Raw genomic sequence first — 19,136 nt, forward strand, 5'->3', positions numbered from 1 at the left:
TCTTCTGATTCAATTCTCTGCTTATGGCCTGGGAAAGCAGTGGAAGATGTCCCAAGTGCTTGGGTCCCTGCACACGCATGAGGGACCCAGAAGCTCCTAGCTTTGGCTTTGGATGGGCTCAGCTCCAGCTGTTGTGACCATTTGAGGAGTGAACCAGCGGATGGAAGACCTTTCTCTCTGTCTCTCCCTCTCACTGTTTGTAACTCTACCTCTCAAATAAATAAGATCTCTTAAAAAAGAAAAAAAAAAAGACCAAATTAAAAGTATTTATCACTAAATAAATGATTCAATAAAATCTGCTAAGTGATGCTTTAACATATCCATGGGAGAAAAAAGCAAACTCATTCTACTTTAAGAAAGCATAATTAGGGCCGGCACCCTGGCTCAATAGGCTAATCCTCCGCCTGAGGCGCCGGCACACCGGGTTCTCGTCCCAGTCGGGGCACCGGATTCTGTCCCGCTTGCTCCTCTTCCAGGCCAACTCTCTGCTGTGGCCAGGGAGTGTGGTGGAGGATGGCCCAAGTGCTTGGGCCCTGCACCCTATGGGAGACCAGGAGAAGCACCTGGCTCCTGGCTTCGGATCAGCGCGATGCGCCGGCCACAGTGGCCATTGGAGGGTGAACCAGTGACAAAGGAAGACCTTTCTTTTTTGTTTTTTTTTTTAACTTTTATTTAATGAATATAAATTTCCAAAGTACGATTTATGGATTACAATGGCTTCCCCCCCATACCGTCCCTCCCACCCACAACCCTCCCCTTTCCCACTCCCTCTCCCCTTCCATTCACATCAAGATTCATTTTCGATTATCTTAATATACAGAAGATCAGCTTAGTATACATTAAGTAAGGATTTCAGCAGTTTGCTCCCACACAGAAACATAAAGTGAAAAATAATAGATGATTTTTTTTAAATGATTATGAAATCAGATCAGACCTATTGTCATGTTTAATCCCAGTGAGAGTCAAGTTGGGAATTGATAATTTCTTTCTTTTTTTTTTTTTTTTACAGAGGATCAGTTTAGTATACATTAAGTAGAGATTTCAACAGTTTGCACCCCCATAGAAACAAAAAGTGAAATATATTGTTTGAGTACTCGTTATAGCATTAAATCTCAATGCACAGCACATTAAGGACAGTGATCCTACATGAGGGGTAAGTGCACAGTGACTCCTGTTGTAGACTTTACCAATTGACACTCCTGTCTATGGCATCAGTAATCTCCCTATGCTCCAGTCATGAGTTTCCAAGGCTATGGAAGCCCTCTGAGTTCTCCGATTCTTATCTTGTTTAGACAAGGTCATAGTCAAAGTGGAGGTTCTCTCCTCCCTTCAGAGAAAGGTACCTCCTTCTTTGAAGACCTGTTCTTTCCACTGGGATCTCACTCACAGAGATCTTTTGCCAGAGTGTCTTGGCTTTAAAGGAAGACCTTTCTCTCTCTCTCTCACTGTCCACTCTGCCTGTCCAAAAATAAAAAATAAAAATAAAAAAAAGGCCAGTGCCACAGCTCAATAGGCTAATCCTCCGCCTTGCGGGGCCTGGCATACCAGGTTCTAGTCCCAGTCGGGGCACCGGATTCTGTCCCGCTTGCTCCTCTTCCAGGCCAGCTCTCTGCTGTGGCCCGGGAAGGCAGTGGAGGATGGCCCAAGTGCTTGGGCCCTGCACCCTATGGGAGACCAGGAGAAGTACCTGGCTCCTGCCATCGGATCAGCGTGGTGCGCCGGCCACGGTGGCCATTGGAGGGTGAACCAACAGCAAAGGCCTTTCTCTCTGCCTCTCTCTGCCTGTCAAAAAAAAAAAAAAAAAGCATAATTATGACATAAGGGACGAAAAACAAAGTTTTAGCCTTTCTTTATAAACAAAAAGTGATTCAATCAATGAATTTTCTTCATAAATTATTTTTACAATTAAGTTATTTGAGTTAAATTCCACTAATCATGCTTGAAGTAGCAATTGCTTTAATAAATAAAATCTACAGCAAACGTCCATTCTGTGTAGTTAACATACTAAGTTTCCCTTCCTTGAATTTTAAATTAGATCGAATAGTGATGTAGAAATATTACATAGTGGAAATTTGTGGACTAAATTTCTATTTGTTTACTTGGTTTATAGCAGGAAGAAATGAGAATAGTCTTTCTTTCCACTGCTGTTCTAAGGTGTTATAGCTTGCATGTTACTCAGCCAGAGGCCGGAATATGGCTGAGGTACGTAGAAACACGGGAGCAAGTTTGAAAGACTATGTCTATTTGACCCCCCGTTAACATATGCTGAACAAATGTGGGTTCCACCTCAGTATAAGTCAGTAAATTTATTTATACTCAGCCTTCTTGAAAATGCATGTCACTGAGAAATTACATAAGGTGGGATAAAAACATTTATTTTACTGTAAAAATGATGTGTCTTACCAGCCTGGGGTCAAAACACAACCTTGTGGGGTTTACTGTATTTAGAACAAAGAACTGGAAAATACTTATTTTTCATCTTGCTATATCTGGGGATATCTGAAAACATTTTTTTCCTGAATAATAAAGACTGAGAAAATGTTGTATTGAGGGTACTATAATCCATAACATAACATTTTCTCAGCCTTTCTCATTGCTTCATCAAGGACAGTTAATCATTGGAGACATTTTCTAAGCTACCAATGAGGTTATTTACAGGCAGATACTATTTAGGGGAAATGCATGGAGTACCAACAGACTCCTAACTAACAGAATATAGTTACTCATCTTGGGTTTGGGGGCTGGGGTGGCGATTGTCTTGTACTGCCAAAGAGCTCATTACTAGCTTGTGGCAAGTTAAAAAAAAAAATCTCATTACTTTCTTTTTTCTTTTTGACAGGCAGAGTTAGACAGTGAGAGAGAGAGACAGAAAGAAAGGCCTTCCTTCCATTGGTTCACCCCCCAAATGGCCGCCACGGCCAGAGCTACGCCGATCCAAAGCCAGGAGCCAGGTGCTTCCTCCTGGTCTCCCATGCGGGTGCAGGGCCCAAGCACTTGGGCCATCCTCCACCACACTCCCGGGCCACAGCAGAGAGCTGGACTGGAAGAGGAGCAACCAGGACAGAATCAGTGCCCCAACCGGGACTAGAACTCGGAGTGCTGGCGCCGCAGGCAAAGGATTAGCCTAGTGAGTCGCGGCGCCAGCCATCCTTTTTCATTTAAAATCCTAAGACTGGGGGCCAGCGCTGTGGCACAGCGGGTTAAAGCCCTAGCCTGAAGCACCAGCATCCCATGTGGGCGCCGATTCTAGTCCTGGCTGTTCCTCTTCTGATCCAGCTCTCTGCTATGGCCTAGGAAAGCAGTAGAAGATGGCCCAAGTCCTTGGGTCCCTGCACCCACATGGGAGACCCGGAAGAAGCTCCTGGCTCCTGGCTTCAGATCAGCACAGCTCTGGCTGTTGCGGCCATCTGGGGAGAGAACCAGCAGATGGAAGACCTCTCTCTCTCTGTTTCTACCTCTCTCTGTAATTCTGTTTCAAATAAATTAAAAAAAAAAATCTTTAAAAAAATAAAATAAAATTCTAAGACTGATAAATTGACCCATTAATGAAGCGATATGGTGGGGAAATGGCTGGTTCAGTTCATTCCAGCCAGGTGATTTCCAGCTGTGTACATTTACCAACACTCTTTCTCACTTGGTGTATATCACTAAGCACCTAATACGTGGTTCATAGGATTTATGGCTGACCATGAATGGATGCCCATCACTCATTCTGTAGCTCTGCCTACCCCTACAAAGGCTACTGATGCCTCAAAACAAGTTTTACTGTTTTGTTTTCTCTTAATGGTAACTATTTACTAGCTGACTTGTTTTCAACTTTTTTCTTTTTATAAAAAAGAATACAAAGTTTCCCTTCCTTGAATTTTAGATTAGTGCAAAATAAAGGCCGACCAACAAAGAGTGCCAACACAACATTCTGGACAGAGTCACATTGTATGTTCATTAAGAACAATAGTATCTGACTCTATTCACCTTCATAATTCTATTGACTAGTGGAATATCAAAAATATGGTGTTTTTAGATTTAATGAATGAGTAAATAACCAAGTAAATGAAGATCTGTTCAGAATGCTGAACTTACAAACATTTCATAAACTCTTACTATCTGCAGAGAGGCAATGAAAGGTGCTAGGACAAAAGATGACAGTTCTTGTCCTCAAGAGCTTCCATCTAGGACAGAAGAAAATGTGAACAAAAAATTACAGCATGATGAAAACCACCACAGAGTTATGCATAAGGACTATGAGAACTCAGAAGATAATAATAGCTCTCATAGTGGCCACAGAGGCTATTTCTGTAGGAGATCATTAAAATTACCTCTTCCATGATCATAAAAATTAAAAACATAAACCAAATACTCCTAATTCTCTATTATTCTACCAGGCTGAATGTACCACTTTTATCATTGTATGTTACCTAAGTAGCTTACAATGTGATTACAGTCTCTGGAATTCTGTGCAATAGCAGAAAAATACTAGCAGGAAATCAGTTACTTTGTACAAAAAAATATCACACCAGTTCTCCCATTATTGGAGGGGAGGGAGCGAAAACTTATCAATTAAGATATTTTATGGGGTCGGCGCCGTGGCTCACTTGGCTAATCCTCCGCCTGCGGCGCCAGCATCCCATATGGGCGCTGGGTTCTAGTCCTGGTTGCTCCTCTTCCAGTCCAGCTCTCTGCTGTGGCCCGGGGAAGGCAGTGGAGGATGGCCCAGGTGCTTGGGCCCTGCACCCGCATGGGAGACCAGGAAGAAGCACCTGGCTCCTGGCTTCAGATCGGCAGCGTGCCAGCCGTAGTGGCCATCTGGGGAGTGAACCAACGAAAGGAGGACTTTTCTCTCTCTCTCTCTCTCTCTCACTGTCTAACTCTGCCTGTCAAAAAAAAAAAAAAAAAAGATATTTTATAACAAAATAAGCATAGTACTGCAAGAGGCTCTCTTTTAAATGTAATAAACCTAAATCATCTACAGATCTTAGGTTTGAAATAGGTAATCTACAGGAGTGAAATCAATATTTTGAGATTCAATGATTGTTTATAGCCCTTGTCTTGGCAGTTGAGGAACAGTGTTTTTTTCTTCATACTATTTGTTGAGCTCTTTACTTAGTGTATGGTTAATCTTATGAATATAAAGTAAACTGAAAATAGATCTTTGTAAAAATTAAGAATGGGAACAGGAGAGGGAAGAGAGAAGAGGGTAGGAATGTGAGCTGAGGGAGGGTAGGGTAGGAAGTATCATTATGTTCCTGAATCTGTATATAGGAAATACAAGAAATCTGCATACCTTAAATAAAATTGTTTAGAAAGCTAATAAACACATTAAAGTTTTATAGGTAGTATGATAGCTAAGAATAGTTTATAAAAGAATTAAAAGTATCATCAGGATGTAGCCATGCCCTGGGTATGCCTGGTAATGAATTCTATGCTACCTGATAAACTTCCTGTATTATGTAGACAATACAGAGTGTGCAGAATGGGTCTCCACCTATTTATGCCGTATCAATTGGATGTCAACATCTCAGTGGCTGGCAATCTACTGCAGTATACTATAAACAAGGGTGTAAAATATAACATGTATTGGCCGGCACCGTGGCTCACTAGACTAATCTTCCGCCTGCGGCGCCAGCACCCTGGGTTCTAGTCCAGGTCGGGGCGCCAGATTCTGTCCCAGTTGCTCCTCTTTCAGTCCAGCTCTCTGCTGTGGCCCGGGAAGGCAGTGGAGGATGGCCCAGGTCCTTGGGCCCTGCACCCGCATGGGAGACCAGGAGGAAGCACCTGGCTCCTGGCTTTGGATCGGCACAGCACCGGCCATAGTGGCCATTTCGGGGGTGAACCAACGGAAGGAAGACCTTTCTCTCTGTCTCTCTCACTGTCTAACTCTGCCTGTCAAAAAAAAAAAATATATATATATATATATATTTATTGTGTATTAATGTTGCTCTAAAGAAAAAAATCCTCTCAATGCAAACCATTTAAAATCAAATAATAAAACAAGTGCTTTCTTTATTGATAGGAAACAGCAATAGGCAACCTTATTTTTAGTAGTAATATATACTGCTCAAGGCCAGAAGACAGCAAAATCACTCATTTGTTTGAAGTGAAATTAGAAACTGGAACACTCTCCAAACTATGCAGGAACAGGCATCCGGACAGGCAAAAGACTAAACACAGTGTAGTTTAAAATTAGTTTTCCTCCGTAATCAATATTAACATATCTACGATCATTGGTATACTTACCACACTGACTGAATTTCTCTTTTAGTTTCTGCCAAGTCAAGTCAAAAGGTAGCTAGAATGAAAAGAGGTGTTAGTAACATATATACAAGAAATAGAAGAATTTTAAGTATCCTTTACAATTATTTGCTTACATTTCTGACAAAAATCTGGTTGCCTTTGGAGCCTATTCTGTCTCTCATTCCGCTTCCCATTGGGCCCGATAAAAATCCTCGATCCACATCGATGCTCCTTTCCAGTAGAGCTCCTATACCTGGTCCCATTCTATCAAAGCTGGAGCTCATCCGGTCCAGTCCCATCCCCATTCCTCCAGTCACACTGCTCATGCCACCCATTCCACCACCTGGATTTTCAAGAAGGCAAGGATTCGGGAGTTTTGTATTTTTATTTTGAAGAAGGAGTAAGAAGAGAAGGAAAGAAAGGAAAGAGGAAGGAGAGAACCATTTTGAGAAAGAAGGGGAGAGAAAAATTAATTTATATAATTAGATAATAATAGAACTATTTTCATACAAACAATATAACAATTTTCCAAGGAACAGAATTTAATTTGGTATACATTTAATTAGTTGAAAATTTTAATTCTAAGCACTATATAAATCTCTATAAATTATAAAATACATCATAAAAAGCTCTATCTTTGATAAATGGGGTATGATATAAAATATATCATATAAATTATTTAAATTCTCTGGAATCACTTCATCTATTAATTTGTAGTAGTTTTCATTCTTATTTTCCAAAACACCAAGTATAGTAATTGCAAGAACAAAGATATGTGGAGCTAAATTCAAATTATTGCAACTCTAGAACACATTGCTCTCTTCATGCTCTCCTACACATTCCTTTCCTAGCTTACCTTTCACCTCAGTTTTATAATCTCTGTTTCCCATAGAATTTCACCTTTTATATCAAGTCATTTTTCAGTAATAGTAGGAAAACATGACATTTAATCGCAAACAGAATTCATGGAGGGAGGAAATATCATTCCTTCTTAGCCAAAGCTTGAAAATTTAGCTTCTAGCTCATACCTACATTCTTATATAATGACTCTGTCTCCCTTAATTATTGCAATTATTGCATTCTTAAAATGTACCCCCCTTTTGTTTGTATCTACTACTGCCACACATGGAAACTCTTAAAATTAATGTTACCTTCAAACTGACTTTCTATGAAAAGCAAATATGAAATTAGGGAAACAGAAGTATAAATGCTGAGATAAGAGGAAGTTAGGAAAGTTAAATTAACAGAAATATTCCAAATCTCAAAGATGATGAAATAAGGAACAAAGTAGGGGGTAAGGTACCATGAAAGTAGATGCCTTCAGCTGACAGGATTTTAGGATTTACTCTTAGAATAATTCAAGTAGGATGCATTTCCTACTTGCAAAATTTCATCAACTAAAGGAAGTCAATAAAATATGAAAAGCTTACAGAGACATGGCCCAGTAAACAGAGGTCAAAAACTAAGGTCTGTGTTAAGGCTTATGGTGTTAAAGCCTAAAGTGTGGGAGCAGAAACAGACAGGAGAGATTCAGCATTCCCCAGTATCAGGTTTAACAGGAAAGGCTTAAGAGAAGAGGAAATAAGCACCTCTTTCAAACTTAATCCTGGACCTCAGGAGTTCTCTAAAAATGTTATGCCTGTATCTACCAGAACACACAAAATATTCCAGATAAGATAGTCACTAATAGCTGTTACAGAAACTATGTAAGGAAAACAATGTTGGTGCTACAGCAAAAGTCATTCCTGACACACTATCAGAGAAATCCTCAGATTCATTGGTTGGAAAAGCTTCTTAGATGGGAAGATAGTTAACACACACGGTAATGTTAGTTTAGAAACATCAATGAAGGTAAAATTCAAACAGTTAATTTAGAAATATCAAACAGGCTTATTAATTCAATGGTTGTCAAAAGTTTCTCAAATTGCAACAAGACACATTAACAAATAAGAATAAAGCATTACTATACTACAATAACTACTCTTAAAAAGTCTTTGCAAGCACTCAAATATTACTGAATAAATTCTAGTAAAATTTAAACCTACTTATTCCAGATCCTACTGGACCCATGTTAGAAGCTCCTATTCTTCCTGCAAACCCTCCAATCATTGCACTGCCTAAACAAGGAGGGAAAAATAATATACTAATTAATTTAAATTACCATACTTTATAATTCCCAAGGTACTATACTCTCCGAAGAAGTACAATAACTGAAAAGCATACAGTATTCTGGAAATAGGATTCAAACACACAAAATACTAAAGAGATAGTACATTAATATCCCTAAAGTTTTCTTCAGGTAATATGTAATAATAACCAAAAACTGAGAACAAATTTTGAAAAATATAACCTGCAAAAAGAAAAGGAGAAGCATGCAGCCAGCCCTACCAAGTCTACCAAAGGAATCTCCAAAGCCTCGATTTATTCCAATATCACCACGTCCAAAATCTCGCTCCATGCTACTAGTCATCGCGCCACGGTACAGTTCTGAAAAGATTGTGCAACAAATTAACCCTTCTCAAGTACATCAATGCATAGTAAGCCATTCAGGAATATATCTATACTAATCTGAAAAGACAGCAAAAGTAATAAATAAAAAATAGTCTTTGATTTACCCAACTCACCTCACACGCCAAATGCACCATCCCCATTCCCACAATGCCTGTCCTTATCCCCTAGTGCCCATATGCCTTCCTTGGTCACCCATTCCTAAGTGAAGGGGAAAAAAGTTAAATAATAGGCAAAACTAGACATAGTGTACATGTTCCACTGTATACATTTACTTACCTCCCATTCGGCCAACTCCTCCAAATCCTCCCATGCTATTCATTGCTTCTAGACCACCAAACCCAATTCCTATGAAATAAAGATTAATTTTTGAGATTTACATGTCAGTTATACAGTTGAACATTTTGAAAATGTTAAATCTCACTAGTAAGCTCTTCATTCATCCTACCTTGCGCAGCTACTTCTTAAGGCGTCACCTTTCTTTAAGTATGTACCAGGCTCAATTTCTGTTAGCAGTCATTAGGACATGAGCCAACAATAAACCATGACTTTTTTCCTTGGGATTCTCAACACAGTTTCTAGTTTATTAAAAGACGTGATGAGTACATACAAAAAACAAATGCTTATACATACCTCCTCCAATTCTATTCATGCCTCCAAAACCTGGACCATCCATTCCCATACCTCAAACAAAATACACAGTATGTACTTTCAGTAAATCTTATTTTTATGACTAAAGAATGACACAACTCATAATAGCAAAATAGATACCATTGGTCTAGCCAGAATGGAACACTAGAGAAAAAAACAGGTATAGGAGGGATGGTTTAAAGCACTATGCCATAGCAGCTGTCAAACCATGAGTCCTCAAAAAAGGCTTCTTTCAACATATATTAGACAAGAAAGCAAAATTCACGAGTCACACCTACAACATTCAGCTAACAGAATACCTAGGATGAGGTAATCAATTTTTTTTCAGGACAGACACAGAAATATCACTACAGCAGATTCAGAAATCAAATCAGAAAGTAAGAACCTCTCTAACCATGATAGCTAAGAGAATTGTAAAAAATTCAGTATAAATAGTATGTGTTTATGAAAAGTGAGGGATATGACAGCCTCAGAGTAAGGGAGAAAATTATTTTGATTGTAATGATATCTGTAACCACATAATAATCCAAAATGTTACTAAAGCATCTCAACAAAAATAGGAACCTGGTATCATCAATTAAATTAAAACAGTAATTCTCAAATATAGTCTGAGAATCCTTTAAGGTCTAATAGGTCAAAATTACTTCAGTCATCAAATACTACTAACAAATTATTTGACTATTTTACTCTCACCTCATTCTTTAATGAGTATAAGGTATACTTTGCTAGAGATTATGTCTTGTATGATATTACAACAAACGGAATGCAGATGCATATGTAACAGCATGGCTATCTTGTGTTAAGCCAAACATTAAAGAGATGTATAAGAAGGAAAAAAAATACCACTCTTCTCGCAAATTATCAGAAAATAGTTTATTTTCTTAAAAATTATACTTAACTAACACATATTGTGTTCATTATTTTTTAAATAAATATGAAAATATTTCTTATCTACCTAGTGCCCTAAGTTTTCATTTATAGTACAGTAAATACCGACAAGTAGAACCACATAAAAAATAGTACTCTGGAGTCCCTAGCAAATGTTAAGAGAATAAAACAGTCCTCACACCCAAAGGTTTAAAACCCATTCTCCAAAGAGAAACTACTAATTAGTCTTCTGAGCAGCCAAATAGCTCCCTGAAAAGCTACCTTCCCAACTAGCTGTACAAATTGAAGTCGCCTATGACACATGGCAGCATTCCAACCATTCTACAAATACTTTATACCCATGATATACAAGCCACTGTGTTGAACATTCTTCTTTTGCCTTAAAGACACCTCAAAATCCACAGAGCTCAAAGGCTAACAACAACACAGCTGGCCCCAGAAGAATCCTCCTGACCTTTGCCTACCCTCTTTCTTGTTAGCTACTCTTAAGGTTTCAGACTTTATAAAGAAATGATATCATAAGTACCTAACTATAAAAATGTTATGTGAAATAAGCCAAGCACAGAAAGACAGGTATCACATGATCTTAGTCCTCTGTGGAGTCCAAAAAATATGTGATCTCAAAGAAATTAAAAGGAAAATAGTGATTACCAGAGGCTGAGGAGGGAAAAGGAGAGGAGGCAACACGGAAAAAAATTGATTATTATAGAGTACTAGGTTATAGCTAAATAGAAGAAAGAAGCTCTGGAGTTTGCAAAATAAGGTAACTATAGAAAATGTTAAGGTACTGCATATTTCTCTATAAAAACTATAAAACAGGTGTTCGGATGTTTTCACCATATAGAAATGTTAAATATTTGAGGAAATTAAGTATTTTATTCTAATTGGATATTATACAACATGTACATGTATCAAGACATCACATTGTACAATTTATTATGTACAATGTTATGTCTTAAAATTTTATAAAGATTTACATAGAATCACTTAAGCATTATTACAGACTGGCAAATGTAAGCTTTACTATCTATGAAACATATGATTTAAAAGGAAATAAGAAAGTTAAAATACTCACCACTGGGACCTAAATTTCCCATGACACCACCTATGTTCAACTGGCTGGCACTAATAGGCTGTCCCCCTGGACCAAGTCCCATTCCAATGCCTCCAAGACCACCTAAAACATAAGTAAGAATATTATTCCCAAGATCCAGGCATGATTAACTAAGACTAAAGCTTAAAAAAAACTATAATCCTATAGCAGTTTCTCTAAAAATTTGCAAATAAGAGCCCCGGTTCTTGTTTTCATGTAGAAAGCAGCAAACAAAAGTGTGAACAACACACCATTTACTTATGTGAATGTTCTGGGAAGCAGGTTTTCATCTTAAATCCAACTTACAGGCATACTCAAAGAACTAGCCAAATACCAAGAGGATTTTGAATTTCTAACATATAGCATTAAAACTTGTATGCATATATGAAAATGGGCATCTTGCCCAAATATGTAGAATCACTTAAAATCTTACTATTACTTTAAGATCATTCAAATCAAACTAAAGACTCAGCAACCATGAAAGCATAACACTGAATATAACAGATAACATATTACCTAATTTTGTCACTGACATATTTGTTTTGTATAGCACCTTCACTTTAGGTTTTCACATCTATTATCCATAGATAAGGAAATTTTAAAGACCTTAAGTTACTGGCACAATGCCATTTAGCTAGGACTAGAACTTAAATCTTCTGTCTTTAAATTCAGCATTCTTTTCCTGTGTTTCTTAAACTAATTAACACGGTTGAAAACAAACTTTTAGAAATTAAGTTGATGATCTTAAAAAGTAAAATTAACATCTGAATGGGGATTGTTTTATTCTATTAAATCTGAATATGGTTTTTAAGTTCTTACTAGCCAAAGCAGCAACTGAGTCTTAGGGGCTGAGAAAACCATATACTCTTAATTTTTTTAAAAGATTTATTTATTTATTTGAGTTACACAGAGAGAGGAGAGGCAAAGAGAGAGGTCTTCCATATGCTGGTTCACTCCCCAGTTGGCACAACGGCCAGAGCTGCTCCGATCCAAAGCCAGGAGCCAGGAGCTTCTTCCGGGTCTCCCACGCTGGTGCAGGGGCCCAAGGACTTGGGCCATCTTCTACTGCTTTCCCAGGCCATAACAGAGAGCTGGATCCGAAGTGGAGCAGCCAGGTCTCAAACCAGTGCCCATATGGGATGCCAGCGCTTCAGGCCAGGGCTTTAACCCACTGTACCACAACAGGGGCCCCATATACTCTAATTTTTTTTTTTTTTTTTTTTTTGACAGGCAAAGTGGACAGTGAGAGAGAGAGAGAGACAGAGAGAAAGGTCTTCCTTTGCCGTTGGTTCACCCTCCAATGGCCGCCGCGGCCGGCGCACCGCGCTGATCCGATGGCAGGAGCCAGGAGCCAGGTGCTTTTCCTGGTCTCCCATGGGGTGCAGGACCCAAGCACCTGGGCCATCCTCCACTGCACTCCCTGGCCACAGCAGAGGGCTGGCCTGGAAGAGGGGCAACCGGGACAGAATCCGGCGCCCCGACCGGGACTAGAACCCGGTGTGCCGGCGCCGCTAGGCGGAGGATTAGCCTAGTGAGCCGCGGCACCGGCCTACTCTAATTTTTAAAAAGAGATTTGAGGGGCTGGCACTGTGGCTCAACGGGTTAAGCTCTGGCCTGAAGCACCGGCATCCCATATGGGCACCGGTTTGAGACCTGGCTGCTCCACTTCAGATCCAGCTTTCTGCTATGGCCTGGGAAAGCAGTAGAAGATGGTCCAAGTGTTTGGGCCCCGGCACCAGCGTGGGAGCCCCGGAAGAAGCTCCTGGCTCCTGGCTTCAATCAGTGTAGCTCTGGCCATTGTGGCCAATTGGGGAGTGAACCAGTGGATAGAAGACCTCTTTCTCTCTGCCTCTCCTCTCTCTGTGTAACTCTGACTTTCAAATAAATAAATAAATCTTTAAAAAGTAAAAATGAAAGAAACTTTTTGGACCCGCAACCTTAAAAAAAATGAGTTGAGAGTATGCTGTATTAAATTGTAATGATCACTACAAAGGAAATATCTTTGTCCCACCTGTCCTGAAACAGTACACCCAGAAGCATTAGCAACAGGACCATCACCAATGCTTATACATATACCAAGCTCTCTTATTTTCACCTCTGATACCATTTTTCACTAAGAAGAATGAGAAATCCTTTAAGGCAGGCCTAATCCAATGCCTTTGCACAAAAAAAACCAGAATGGATCTCAGAAATACCATTTTTATCAAAAAGAATATCAAAGGCATGGGGAATGAGGAGGCTATATTTGCCAAGTTATAGTAACTTGTACAAAGGAAAAGAGGAAGCGGGGGCAAGAGGCTAAGGAGTGGGGAGGGGGGAGGGGGCAGTGGCACGAATAATGATTAACTTAAATGATTCTGTCAAAGTCCAAGAGTTTATATTATATCTCAGTATGGAGTATAAAACTACGTAAATCTCTAAAAGAACAGATGAATACAGAAGTATGAGCATTAATAAGGATAGGTATTTTATTTAAATAAACAGAAGAGCATTAATAGTGGAAAAGAAAACTCAAAAGTCTTTGCATAAAGGTGAGATCTTGAAAGACGATATCCTGACGAGGACAATTTAGGAGCGGAAATGCTTTTTATTAAAGGGAAATGTTCAAAGACGTGGCCAAGAGCTTTCCAGAATTTATTTTTAAAACTTGAATTTTCATTGTCAGTCTGTGGACACTATGGGAAATGGTGACTTGATCAGCATAGCCCTGACTCTTAATGAACAACTTAATACATTATCCCTCTTAGTAGTTTTTTTGTCTGTTCTACTTAATATGACTGGTTTAATTCTGTAATTAATACACAGTTATTCTTAAGAGTTGAAAATTAACTGAAATGTGATCCCTGTTAAACATAAGAGTGGGAATAAGAGAGGGAAGAGATGTATAATTTGGGACATGCTCAAGCTGACTTGCCCCAAATGGTAGAGTTAGAAACATACCAGGGGATTCCAATTCAATCCCATCAAGGTGGCATGTACCAATGCCATCTCACTATTCCAAGTGATCAATTTCAGTTCACAATTGATCATAAGGAAAGGACTAAGAGTCAAAGGGAGCACATAAACAAGTCTAGTACCTGCTAACACTAACCGATGGAATAAATAAAGGGGAGAGTGATCCAACATGGGAAGTGAGATACTCAGCAGACTCATAGAATGGCAGATGTCTTAAATAGCACTCTGGCCTCAGAATCAGCCCTAAAGGCATTCGGATCTGGCTGAAAAGCCCATGAGAGTATTTCAGGCATGGAAAGCCAAGACACTCTGGCAAAAGATCTCTGTGAGATCCCAGTGGAAAGAACAGGCCTTCAAAGAAGGAGGTACCTTTCTCTGAAGGGAAGAGAGAACCTCCACTTTGACTATGACCTTGTCTAAACAAGATAAGAGTCGGAGAACTCAGAGAGCTTCCATAGCCTTGGAAACTCATGACTGGAGCATAGGGAGATTACTGATGCCATAGACAGGAGTGTCAATTGGTAAAGTCAACAACAGGAGTCACTGTGCACTTACTCCTCATGTAGGATCTCTGTCCTTAATGTGCTGTGCATTGAGATTTAATGCTATAACGAGTACTCAAACAATCTATTTCACTTTGTGTTTCTATGGGGGTGCAAACTGTTGAAATCTCTACTTAATGTATACTAAACTGATCCTCTGTAAAAAAAAAAAGAAAGAAATTATCAATTCCCAACTTGACTCTCACTGGGATTAAACATGACAATAGGTCTGATCTGATTTCATCATCATTTAAAAAATCATCTATTATTTTTCACTTTATGTTTCTGTGTGGGAGCAAACTGTTGAAATCCTTACTTAAGGTATACTAAGCTGATCTTCTGTATATTAAGATAATCGAAAATGAATCTTGATGTAAATGGAAGGGGAGAGGGAGTGGGAAAGGGGAGGGTTGTGGGTGGGAGGGACGGTATGGGGGGGAAGCCATTGTAATCCATAAGTCGTACTTTGGAAATTTATATTCATTAAATAAAAGTTAAAAAAAAAAAAACTTGAATTTTCAGGTTGTGAAAATCCAATAAATGGTAATCAAACTCTATAGTAAAGATGCACACTGAAGACAAAAATATGAAAATCATCTACATGAAGCACACAGATTACTATAAAGAAAGAATAGTTCAACAGATAGCTAACTTAATAGTGCCAATAGAATTCAGAAGACGAGGGAGTATTTTCAAAAGGCTGGGAGACAATAACCATTAATCTTACTCTATAAAAATAAGTGAAACTATCTTTGAAGACATCTACAAACAAACCAAATTGAGAGAAATTAAAAATGGATCCTCTTTTAAAATTAAAAACAGCTTCTAAAATATATGTTTCAGAGAGACAAAATTACTGCCAGGGACAGTGAAAGCATAAGAGACAAGAAAACAGTAAATAATAAAAGTGTCTAATCTGTGGTATTGAAAAAAATGTAGAAAGAAAACACTGAGCAATAATAGCACATAATTTAGTATGCAAGTGATAAGAATCAAAGCATTCGAAGGTCACTCTGTAGAAGAATGATATTAATAATATTAATTTTAAGCTTTATAGACATTAAAATAACCAATAAAAATGAAAGGTATGAGAAGAAAGTTTTTAAAACATGGAAAATGGAACACAAAAGATCATGAAAATTAATCCAAATGAATAAGTGTGAATACACTAAACTCTTTTGACTTCCTGCAAAAGATTGTCAAACTGATTTTTCAAAAAATCTAATCCCAGCTATAACACTTTTTATAAAGGACTCAAGAAGGGCCAGTGTTGTGGCGTAGTGGGTGAGGCCCTGCCAGTTCGAGACCCAGCTGCTCCACTTCCGATCCAGCTCTTTGCTTTGGCCTGAGAAAGCAGCAGAAGATGGCCCAGGTCTTTGTGGCCCTGCACCCCTGTGGGAGATCCAGAAGCTCCTGGCTCCTGGCTTAGGATCGGCGCAGCTCTGGCCCTTGCAGCCACTTGGGGAGTGAACCAGTGGATGGAAAACCTCTCTCGGGCCGGTGCCGCAGCTCACTAAGCTAATCCTCCGCCTGCGGCACCGGCACCCAGGGTTCTAGTCCCAGTTGGGGGGCTGGATTCTGTCCCAGTTGCTCCTCTTCTAGACCAGCTCCCTGCTGTGGCCCGGCAGGGCAGTGGAGGATGGCCCAAGTGCTTGGGCCCTGCACCCCATGGGAGACCAGGAGAAGCACCTGGCTCCTGGCTTCGGATCCTCGCAGCGCGCTGGCTGCAACGCACCTGCATAGCAGCCACCTGGGGGGTGAACCAACGGAAAAAGGAAGACCTTTTTCTCTCTGTCTCTCTCTCTCACTGTCTAACTCTGCCTGTCAAAAAAATAAAAAATAAAATAAATAAATAAATAAATAAGTCTCTCTGCCTCTGTAAATCTGCCTTTCAAATAAATAAATACATCTTTAAAAAAAAGGACTCTGGATAAAATTTTTAAAAAGGAAAACAGTATCATACTAATTAATAAAATAAAGTTCTACTTACATTAATATTAGACAAAAGAATCACTCTATAATGATACCATTTTTGGTTCACTAGGAAAATCTATCAATTTTAATTTTAGATGCATCTATAAGTCAGCTTCTAAATATTTAAAGAAAAGAAAAAACAGACAAATCTACCATTCTAATGAGACTTTACCATGTACACTTTTCAGTAATTGACAGCATAAGCAGACAACTTAAATGATTAACTAACTAGATTTAATGGACATATATAGAACTCTGCACTCACCAAGCACACCTGCAATAGTTAAAAATATGTGCCATATGGTAGGGCCATCCATAATGCAAGTCCAAATAAATTCCAAAGAATCACAATCATATAGATCATATTCTCTGACCACACTGAAGTTAGAAATTAATAAGAAAAAAAATCCTGTATTTGGAAATTCAAAAGTTATATTTTCAAATAATACATGGCTGAAGAAAAATCATAATGGCCGTTTTTAAATAAAACTAAACCAAAATATATCCTATAGAAAAACCTGTGTACAGTGGCTTAATTTATAGTCATAATTGCTCATATTAGAAAAGAGAGGCTGTGAATTACTGAAGTAAACATTTAACTAAAGAGGACAAAAACAAGAGACTAAACCCAAATAAACAGAAAGTACTAAGTAAAGCTAAGAGCACAAGCCGAACAAACAGGAACCAAATTCAGTTCTTTGAACAAATTAATAAAAATGATAAATCTCAAGCAAAATTGGCCAAGAAAAAAAGAGAAATTGAAAGCCTTTGTATTATATATTTTTTTAAAAAAAGAACTATAGATATAGCAGAAATTTAACAGACTGACAATTTTATGCCAGTAAGTATGAAAATAATCAACACCAGAAAAATCCTTAGAAAAATAGAAATTTATCAAAATCAACTCAAGAAACAATAGAAAATATGATCAATGGGTAAAAACTCTTTGCAAAACAGTATGAACCAGATGGTTTCACAACTTCTAATAAACATTAAGAGTATGACAATTCTAACAGAAAAAGAACAGGTACTCTCTAATTCAATACTGTTTCTAGAAACTAAAAATTAGAATAATGTAAAAAACAGAAGGAAAGTGTACAGAATGTGGGCTTCACATTAAAAATGAAAAGAAACTCTACAGCTATATCTATCAACATAAATGAATCTCCAAAACAATTTTAACCAAATAACAGTATGTTATATAATAATTAATAGAATATGATGTCACTCACATCAAATCTTTATGCATATGCAAATGGGTACTCAAATTATTAAAATTTAAATGATAAAAACTATATTAATAATAGTTTCTTTTAACTGCAGGTGTATAAGATAAAGGGGAATCACAACTATCTGCAAAATTTCACTTGTTCTAAAGCAAGATTTTCAAACAGAATTTAGCATATGATAGGTAAATGGATAATTTTATTTTTGTCTAGACACTTAAATATTTTATGATACAAAAATTTTAATAATAACCAGAGAGGGTACTGTGAAATAAGAATAACAGCTAATATTTGAGTACTTATTTTATGCCAGAACTGTTCCAAGTCCTTTACTTCGTATAATTTTCATGTTAGCCCTATGAAGTAGGTGCTACAGTATTATCCATATTTTTTAGATAAGGAATTGAGACAAAGACATTAAGTATATTACACTGCTATTTTACAATCCTTTGAAAACCAATTTAGTAATACTAAATACGTCTATCTTTAGAATCTGTAAATCTTCAGGATAACTTAAGAAATTACCAAAAATATGCAAAAGATTTGTATGTAAAAAGGCACATGTTATTCCATTGGTTATTAAAAGAAATAAAAGTTAAAACTCCTAAAATATGTAACAGTGAAATAGTTATGGAGCATCTGTATGACAAAGCATTACATTCTCAATAAGTATATTTGCAAAGAATTTTCAACATGAACAAATGCTTATAGTCTAATGTTACACAAAATAATACAGACTTATTTATATGATAGTTGTCAGGTACTTAAAATATACATAGAAGACTAGAAGAAAATACACAAAAATATTATAATGGTAGTTATGCATGGGTGGTGAAATTACTAGGGAATTTCTTTCCTTCAAGTATAGGATCTTACTAAATATTTTAGTATGTATTGCTTAAAAAAATAAAGGGGAAAACTACCTCCCCCTGCCAAATATGACACATAACATTATCTTCTCAGTCCTCTTAATCAGCAGTACCAAACTATCTCTGTTAACTCCACACTAACTCCAAACTATGTGCAACAAAAGAACAGTCTGTGTTGTTTCTAATAATAACTTTAACT

The 19,136-nt window shown here is 37.9% G+C and overlaps 1 protein-coding gene across 2 annotated transcripts in view; it reads right to left on the bottom strand.

Annotated features, from left to right (window-relative positions):
- The window catches only part of MYEF2 (myelin expression factor 2), a 43,440-nt gene that overhangs the window by 4,954 nt on the left and 19,350 nt on the right, over positions 1-19,136 (bottom strand). The window contains exons 10-16 of one of the 2 annotated variants that reach the window (XM_002717853.5): positions 11,354-11,455; positions 9,373-9,423; positions 9,019-9,087; positions 8,620-8,718; positions 8,277-8,348; positions 6,366-6,574; positions 6,235-6,286 (exon numbers count right to left, since the gene is read on the bottom strand). In XM_002717853.5, the coding sequence (XP_002717899.1) occupies positions 6,235-6,286; positions 6,366-6,574; positions 8,277-8,348; positions 8,620-8,718; positions 9,019-9,087; positions 9,373-9,423; positions 11,354-11,455 (654 nt within the window). The remainder of the gene's footprint in view (positions 1-6,234; positions 6,287-6,365; positions 6,575-8,276; positions 8,349-8,619; positions 8,719-9,018; positions 9,088-9,372; positions 9,424-11,353; positions 11,456-19,136) is intronic. The other variant, XM_002717852.5, reaches the window with a different exon arrangement.

Source organism: Oryctolagus cuniculus, chromosome 12, assembly GCF_964237555.1.
Source record: "Oryctolagus cuniculus chromosome 12, mOryCun1.1, whole genome shotgun sequence".
Classification (NCBI taxonomy): domain Eukaryota; kingdom Metazoa; phylum Chordata; class Mammalia; order Lagomorpha; family Leporidae; genus Oryctolagus; species Oryctolagus cuniculus.